The 8,996-nt window shown below is 46.6% G+C and overlaps 1 protein-coding gene across 3 annotated transcripts in view; it reads right to left on the reverse strand.

The window, feature by feature from the left end:
* KIAA1549L (KIAA1549 like) overlaps positions 1-8,996 on the reverse strand; it is a 289,089-nt gene extending 280,093 nt beyond the window's left edge. For 2 of the 3 annotated variants that reach the window (XM_008002531.3, XM_073017434.1), the window contains exon 1: positions 8,214-8,578. In XM_008002531.3, coding sequence (XP_008000722.3) covers positions 8,214-8,451 — 238 coding nt within the window. In that variant the 5' untranslated portion in view covers positions 8,452-8,578. Of the gene's footprint in view, positions 1-8,213 lie in introns of all 3 variants that reach the window. The other variant, XM_073017450.1, reaches the window with a different exon arrangement.

Below are 8,996 nucleotides of genomic sequence, written 5' to 3' on the forward strand. Positions count from 1 at the left end.
ATACAAAACTTCTAGAAGAAATCACAGATATTTGTGACCTTGGCACACAGTAGGCAATTTCTACGCTAGGACACAAAAACCACAAATCTTAAATTGAAAAGTTGACAGTTAATCTAAATTTAAAACTTCTCTCCTTTAAAAAAAAGAAAAAAAACACTGTTAATAAAATGAAAAGACAAGCCACATATTTGCAAGACACCTATCTGATAAACGACTTGTATCCAGACTATATAAAGAAAGCTCAAAGCTCAGTAAAAAGAAAACCATTCAATTTTTTAAAAGGGCAAAATACATTAACAGACACTTGAAAGTAGACATATAGATGGCAAGTAAGAACATGAAAAGATATGCAACAATAAAATTATTAGTAATTAGAGAAACGTAAACTGAAACTGGAATGAGATACCATTGAACAACTATTCGAATGGCTGAAATGTAAATTAAAAGGGAAAAAAAGCTGACAATACCAAGTGCCAGTGAGGATACAGAGGAACAACTAGAACTCTCATACATTGCTAATGAGAATGCAAAACTGTACAGCTACTTTGAGAAAGAGTTTGGCAGTTTCTTATAAGGCGAAACACGTCCCTAACACATGACCGAGCAATCCTACCCCTAGGCATTTACCCAAAAGGAATGAAAACTGCCCACAGAAAGACTTTCGTGTCATCAACTGGAAACAACCCAAATGTCCATCAACTGCTGAATGAACAAGCAAACTGTGGTGCAAAGGAATACTATTCTGCAATAAAAAGAACGGAATTAGTGATCGATGCAATGACATGGATGATTTTCAAGAGCATTATGCTAAGTGAAAGAAACCAGATGCAAAATGTTACATATGGTACAATTCCATTTCTATGACCTTCTGGGAAAGGCAAAACTACAGGGATGGAAAATACATTAGTGGTTTCCAGGCACTGGGTGTGTTGGGGGGAGTGGATTAACTGCAAGGGGCAAGAGGGAACTTTTTGGGGTGACAGAAATGTTCTATATCTGGATTGTGGTGGTGGACGCATGATTGTACACTTTTGTCAAAACTCATCATGCAGTACACCTACAAAGGATGAATTTCACTGCATGTAAATTATACCTTAATAAACTTGACTTTAAAAAAAGAAGAAAAAGCTGGTGGCTGATGAGTGTGTTCTCTTTGTACTGCATGACATTTTAGAAATCTGAACTAATTGGTGATATTTGAAAACAAAAAGATTCTAAATAAAGATCTGCCTTTTGTTGAGAAGTCAGAACTATGGCACCCTGAGCCTCGGTCCCATGCAGGTTGCCACTAAGCAGTGGCCGCCTCTTGGAGCAACACAGGCACTTGCTGTCCTGCCACATCCCCCAACCTGACCCAATTCACAGAAGTACTTTATTCACCTGCCACTGCACCTGCCCGAGTGAGAGTTTCTTGTCCTGGACTATAGGCTGCCTGAAGGCAGGGTCCAGGCCTGGCCTGTTCTCACTACACCCCCAGCATCTAGTGAAGGGCCTAGCACATGCTGGGTGCTTGATAAACACTGCTGAATTAATATGACTCAGTTGCCACCTTCCCACCAGCTCCTAAAACTGACATTTACAACACCCAGATTGCCAACTGCTCCTTTGGTCCTGAAGTCCCCAAAGAGAGTCACCATCCATGGCAGCCATCCCATGACCCAGAATAATGTGTCCCTCTGTGTGTTTAGAAATCCCCTCTAATATGTTGTCAAGCAACGAAAATGTTTTAAGGTCATTCCAACTATTCATTTTTGTCTGGAGAAGAGTGGAGTTTTTGTTTGTCTTAAAAAAAAAAAAAAATGGAAAGAAAACCACAATATGGGCTTGAAGGTTAATGAAAATGAAAAGGGAAGTGTGCACATTCATTTTGAATATTCTCAGATCATATTCCAGTAATTTGAGACTTGAGCTAAGTAAGCTTCTGAGAGATTCTCTGGTAGTCATCAGAATTTCAGGAACCTGAAACTTCCATGGTGGTGGTCAGTTTGAGGGAAGGACAGAAGTGGGGCAGCAAGGAGATATCTAACTTCTGTTTTAGGCTAGTACTAAAAGTACAGTAACACTGTACTTTTCCAAGTACAAGTAACACTGTACTTTTAACATTTAGTACACTTTCTTCTTTTCCTACCTCCTTGTTATTTTCTCTGTCTCTTGCTTGTCCCTCTTCTCCCTGAACCCCCAAATGCTGCAGTACCCCAGCCCCTCAGAGCCCTTCAGGCCCACGAAGAGGGCCAGGGGAAGCCCAAAGGCAGGGAGAGGGTGCCAGGGACTCCTCCCTACAGCGCCATGTGCTCTGGCCTCAGGAACATTTTCTTTACTTTGTGGGGATGGGAAGGAAGAGATGGGAGGCAAGATCTGGGACATCTTGTAAGAATCTTTGAAGGACTAATCATATTGAGAGTAAAAAGTCAAAATATATTGGGCCATCCACATTTGGGGGGAAACACCAAATCAATCACTCTGGTCATATGTCTTTCATGTTTAAAAATGAGGAAGTGTAAACATATATACTTAGACCTCATCTTAACCCTCCCTTGGCCCATCTCCCCTGACTCTGCTTTTCTCTAGAGAAAAGACTTCAGAAGAATTGTCTTATATGTTGCCTCCAATGCCTCTTTTTCCTTTCTCTCTTGAACTATCTGCAGTTAGACTTTTATCCCCATCACTCTCAGAGCCACTAACCACCTTCTCACCTCCAAACTCAACATGCATTGCTAGTACCCATCTAACTCCACCCTCAGCAGCATCTGTCCAAGCCGATCACGCCCTCCTCCTTGATCACTTTCTTCTCTTAGTGCCCAGGACACCATATATACTTTCTTCTCTTCCTACTGCCTTATTGTTTTTTTCTCTGTCTCTTGCTGGTCCCCTTCTTCCTGAACCCCTGAATGTTGCAGTAATCCCAGGTTCATTGCTCGTATCTCCCTCTCTCTTCTCCATACTCACTTTCTAGGTTTCATATTCACTTCCATGATGATGGCTCCCAAATTATACCTTAGGACCTGTTATCACCCTAGAATTCCAGACTACTTTATTCAACTAGCAACCTGACATGTCCACTTGAATAAACATTTCAAGCTTTACATACCCCCAAATGAACTCTTTCTTACCCCAAACCTGAACTGCAGTCTCAATTAATGGCAACTTCATCTTCCCCGTTGCTTGAGCCAAAGACCTTGGAGCCATATCAATTCCTCTCTTTCTCTCCTACCCATTTAATCCACCAGATAATTCTAGTAACTCTGTATTCAACAGATGTCCAAAATCTAACCACTTCTCACCACTTCTCCTGCTACCACCCGCTCTAAGCGATCTTCATCTGCAGATTGATTTCAACAACAGCTTCCTTCCTGATCTCCTGGCTTCCATACTTGGCCTTACAGACTTTTCTCCCCACAACAGCCAGGGTGATTCCTTTAAAACCGAAGTAAGATTATATCACCTCCTGTTTGGATGCTCCAGTGGCGGATCATCTCATTCCAACTAGAGTACCAAGCCATCACCATGACCAGTAAGTCCTATAGGATCCAGCCCCATCTCCCTCTTCAACATCATTTCTCACTATTCTCCCTTTGCTCATTCAATTCTACACTGGCATTCCTGCTGTTCCTCAAACAACCCAAGCACAATCTCTGCTCAAGGCCTTTGCACTTGCCTTTCCGACAGCCTGGAATATTCTTCCCCCAGATTTCCACTGTTGGGTCTACTCAATGCCATCTCCTCAGAGAGGCCTCCTCTCACCACTCCATCTAGACAAGTCCATGTGTGAAGGCACTATCCCCTACCCTGATTTATTTTGCTCCATATAACTGACCACCACCCGACCTACAGGTATTTGCTTATTGCCACTTCTTTCTCAAAGTGGGGTCCACAAACTTGCATCGTCAGCATTACTCAAGTGCTTGCTAACAATGCAGACTCTCAGGTCTTATTTCAGACCTACTGAATCAGAATCCACATTTCAACAAGATCTTCAAATGACTGGTAAGCACTGTCAAATATGGATGGCACTGGGCTCAATATTCTGAGGTAACAGTAATAAACAAAACCAGGTCCCATTCTCTCTAATCCCGGTGAGAAGAGGCCTTGTTTTTGTTCATTACTCTTACCTCGGGATATCGAGGCATTCAGAACAAATTGAATAAAGGAATGAATGAATGAACAAATGAACTTGAACCTGTTCCAGACTCGACTGCAAGTTGACGATGTGTACAGGAAGGTTGGGGAGGGGCAAGGAGGACATCCTAGGTGAAATATCTCCCCCCCACACTGTGTTCTAAATTAGAAATTCTTTGGTATCAATTCAACAAGAAGAGCTAAGTATTCTAAAAACGTATGTGCCCAATGCAGGGGTACCCAGATTCATAACACTCTTAGAGACCTACAAAGTTCTTTGAGACCTGCAAAGAGACTTAAACTCACACACAATAATAGTGGGGGACTTTAACACCCACTGACAATATTAGACAGATCGCCAAGACAGAAAATTAACAGAAGTATTCAGAACCTGAACTCAGCTCTGGATCAAGAGGACCTGATAGATATCCACAGAACTCTGCACCCCAAAACAACAGAATATACATTCTTCTCATCACCATATGGCACTGACGCTAAAACTGACCATGTAATCAGAAGAAAATCTTTGGTATCAACAAAACCATCTATCAACATGCAAATATATTCCCATAATAAAGCAGTCTTTCACAACTTACTGTGAATTATTTAAATGAGATCGTATTCTAACATCTAACAGAAACAGGGGGAACAGGAGTGTAGAGACTGAAAATTTAATAAATTCCTATTCTGTGCTGGGTATTGTAACAGGCAATAAGCAAATGAAGGTAAATCAGGAACTAACAAGTCAGAGGGAGAAGCACACAGTCCCTCAGAGCCCTTCAGCCGGCAGAGGAGGGCCTAGGGAAGCTCCAGCATGCGGAGAGGGTGCTGAGGACTCCTCCCTACAGTGCCCTGTGCTCTGACCACAAAGAACCCTTCACTTTTCTTCTGCCAGAAATGCCACCATCAACACTGCCACCCCCAACTCATCCTTCAAGGCCCCCCCGCCCCCAGAATTAACTATTCCCTCATTAGCTCTGATCACATGGTACAGAGTGCAAGGGCCTTGATCGCCCTCCTCTTGAGGGGCTTCCACAAACTGCTTCGTCCTTATTCACTTCTGTATCCCCTGCCCCTGCACAGCGCCCAGACAGGGTAAACATTCCATCTATTTCTGCCATTTTAAAAGAGCAGGTAGCATTCATTGAGCACTTACTGTATACCAAGCACCTGGTATTTAAAATACCAAGCATTTTAAATGCTTTAGATGCATTAACTCATGTAATCCTCACAAGAACCCAATGAGATTGGAACTATTATTGTCGCCATTTTCCAGATGAGAGAACTGAGACCCAGACAGTCACATTGAGTAGCTGCCCATGAACGGATGGGCACTATCCCTGTACATAACAGGCACACAGTAAATGTTTACTGACATGAACTGAAGTGAAGCTCAGTAGTTAAAAAGAGAGTGAAGTCAAATTTGAGCGCTACCATTTTGCCTGGAGCCTAGATGGCCAAGGAGAATAGAGGGCGTCAGTACTCACTGCTACAAAGAAACTTCTTTCCCACACCAACCTCCCACATCCAAAACAGAACTGACTGACTGGGAGCAAGATGAAAGACGGAGATGGAAGTTAGGAGTCTGAGGGAGGGCAAAGAAGATGACAACAGCCTTTCCTTTATGTGGAAAAGAGAAGGAACTCTGATTCCTTTAGAATATTCAAGCAAAAGAGGTTGGGGTGGGGTGGCTGGAAGTAGACTGGGAACACACTGCAGAGTCTCGAGGACAGGAAGGTGCTAAACATTTGCCACAGAATTTTCCAGAAACAAATCTATGTTTGCCCATTTTTCAACCAAGGCAAATATCTGGCTTAGCCTTCCTTAAACAACAAGGGAGAGCAGCCATGTAAATGATGGGACTGTAGCAAGCCAGCACTTTGAGTAAGATCTCAGACAGCTCAGGGTAGGACGCATTCTGCAGTGAGTGGCAGCACCCAAGCGCAGCGATTCCTCAGAATAAGTTCCAAATTAGGTTGTCTGCAGAAAGTCAAAGGTCCCCAGAAACTGTCATTCATTCTCCCGCCTCCCTCCTGACACTGCCTCTTCCCACAAACCCCTTAGGATGCCCTGCATTAGGCCCAGGACTCACCTACCCTGGTGTGAAACTGCCTCACGTGGAAATCAGAGAACAAATGAGAGCAGGTGGGAGGTTAAGAGGTAAGTGTTACACACAGGGAACCCAGTGTTTAACCCTTCCATTGAGTCATGGAATTGAATCAGTGGCAAACCCACAGAAAACCGTGGAGCCCAGAGGTGGACTGTGGATCCACAGGTGGGCTGGACCACGGGAAGCTGGTCATAAAGGTGGACAACAGAAAGGGCATCCAAAAAGCACAGAGGAAGCAACGAGTCCTCCGATGAGATAGAGTAAAACGGAGAGGACTTCAGGGAGGAATAGCAACTTTAATGATTTTTACCATCATTGTAATCAAAGCATCTTTCCCAGCCCCGTATCCCCATGACCACCACACTGAAAGGAAAAAGAAAGAGGACACCAGGGCTAAACCCAAACAATGTGGATCAGAAGTCCCCTAAGTCAGGCTCTGGTGGTCTGAAAGAGGAGCCAAGGAAAGTCAGGGAGGTTCAGAAGGCTCAAGGTACAAAGGTCAGAAGGGAGATCAGAAATTCAAAACTGATCCAAGGAAATCACTCAACATCAGGCTGAACAGGAACAACACATGAAAGCCAGTTTCACATATTACAGATGGCTGAACAAATGAACATCATCCCAAAGTAAATATCTCATAAGCAGTTCACAAAAACGACCAAGGACTTGATATCCTTTAATCAAAAACAGGATGTATGTTTCTGAGCCAATGAATACCAAGGTATTTACGTGGGTCTTTCTCAGGTCTTATCTTTTAACAATTATGCCAAATACACATCACTAAAAACTGCTACAGGCATAAAAATTGGGGGCTAAAATTCGTCAGAGGTTCTTCTCAAGTCTGAGGCACACATCCAAAGATTCCTGAACTCTGTAACCACTATAATCACAATAGAAAATTCTTTGACAGTAACTTGCAAGCACAAGCACCACCTGTCAGTGACCCTTTAAGTGAGTCAATCGAAGGAAAATGGGCTTTGAATTAAGCTGCTGAAGACGAGAAATATTTTTAACCTAAAACTCTCTTATCTAAAACAATGTCAGGCCCTTACAATTAGGAATTTTAATCTAATTGGGGGAAGGGGGCACTCTGAAAAAGAAGAGGTCATTAGTCCTTGCTAAAAAATGCAAAACTACAGGAACACATTATCTGAAGTGAGAACTATATTCCTTGATAAGGCAGTGTATCAAGAGCTCAGAATTTCATCACAAACACAAAAGCCTGCCCTTTCCAAGTGCAGGCAGTAATCATTCTTACTTCCAAGACAATTGCTTACTGCACTAAGTTTTGAAGCACACTTAGCAGAATAACCCACCCCCACCTAGAATACTTACAATAGATTTCTCAAAATTGTCCAAGGAATTATAGAAATCATTTCCTGGGGATTGCTGAAGTCTAAAAGCCAAGCATGACTATTTTTAACTAACCTGCAAACAGTGGATTATATACTTAACGAGCGCCTGCATCCCTTTGCAAGGTGCAAGCAATTATTGGAGAGACCTCCTTCCCAAAAGAAAAACGTTCCGCTATCAACACAGGAGGAACTGTGTTGATATTTGGGAAGCCGACACGCGGATTGCCTAAAACTCTCTAGCCATTTCATGCAGTTAAGACAAAGTGGACACTCAACAGCCCAAAATACCAGGGGCTTCGCCACCCTAAAACGTGTTCCAATGATACATTTCCCGTTTAAGGCGTCCTAAACACACATCTTTCTCTAAATAAAGCGTGCCTGCGGGACCACTAGAAAGGTTCTACAACTTGTCCAAAAAAGAAAAGGCGATTGCCCTTCTTCCCCGCCCAGAGTGCCTTCCCGAAAGACGGATTTCTGACAGTTCGCCTGCAGTTGCAGCAGCAAAGGGCAGAGAGAATCCCAGAGCCAGTGCTGTCAATACCTTTCCACCGCCACCCGGGCAGGTGTGGGTCCCGACCCGCCGCCCAGCTCTTCCAGAAACCTCGGCGGACGCCCCGCCGCCGAGCGCTTACCCGGGTCGGCCTGGCAGTGCTCCAGGAGGGCCGCCAGCAGCAGGAGTCCCAGCAGCAGCGTCGGTGGCCGCGGGGGCGCATCGTGGGACGCGCCGGCCCCGGGGCCCCTCACGCCCGTGCAGCGCGCGGCTCGCCAGCCTGCCCGACCAAGCCCACGCGCCACGGGCCGGCCCCCGCGCCCCCGCGTCGCGGGCCCGGCTTCCCTTGAGCCCTGAGGCTTGGCCTCCTGCGGAGCCATGGGGACGCTTCACACATCCAGGCCGCTGCCTCGCTCTGCACCGCGCCGGGAAGCCCAGCCCTCCGCGCCCCGGTCCTCACCGGGCATCGCCGGCCACGGCCCGGGCGCCGGAGGGAGGGGGCGCCGAGCGGCGCGACTGGCTCGCTCGTCCTGCCGCGCCCGGGGCGGGCTCCGGGGAGCCGCGGCTTCACCCGCGCAGGGGCCGGGCCCGCATGGAACCGCGGCGGGCACGGGCCAGGGTTCCCACGGTGCCTGTCGCCGCGCGCCGGCGCGATTGGGGCGGCGAGGGTGGGACAGGCGCCGCCCGGGGACCCCTCCCCCGAGCCGGCTCCTGCAGAACGAGGGGGCGAGGCTGCCGGGAACGGGGGTGGCGGCCGCGGGGCACGCTCGGGTCCCTCCCTCCCGCCGCCGCTGCAGCCTCGGCGCCCCGCTCTCCTAGCTCCTCGCTCCTCGTGCCTCGTTGGGCTTCGGGTTCCAGCCCCGGCTCCGGCTGGGGCTCCCGGGCCGCGAGTGCTACCGCAGCTCCGAGCGGCGCCTCATTGACA

The sequence above is a fragment of the Chlorocebus sabaeus genome, chromosome 1 (assembly GCF_047675955.1).
Source record: "Chlorocebus sabaeus isolate Y175 chromosome 1, mChlSab1.0.hap1, whole genome shotgun sequence".
NCBI lineage: Eukaryota > Metazoa > Chordata > Mammalia > Primates > Cercopithecidae > Chlorocebus > Chlorocebus sabaeus.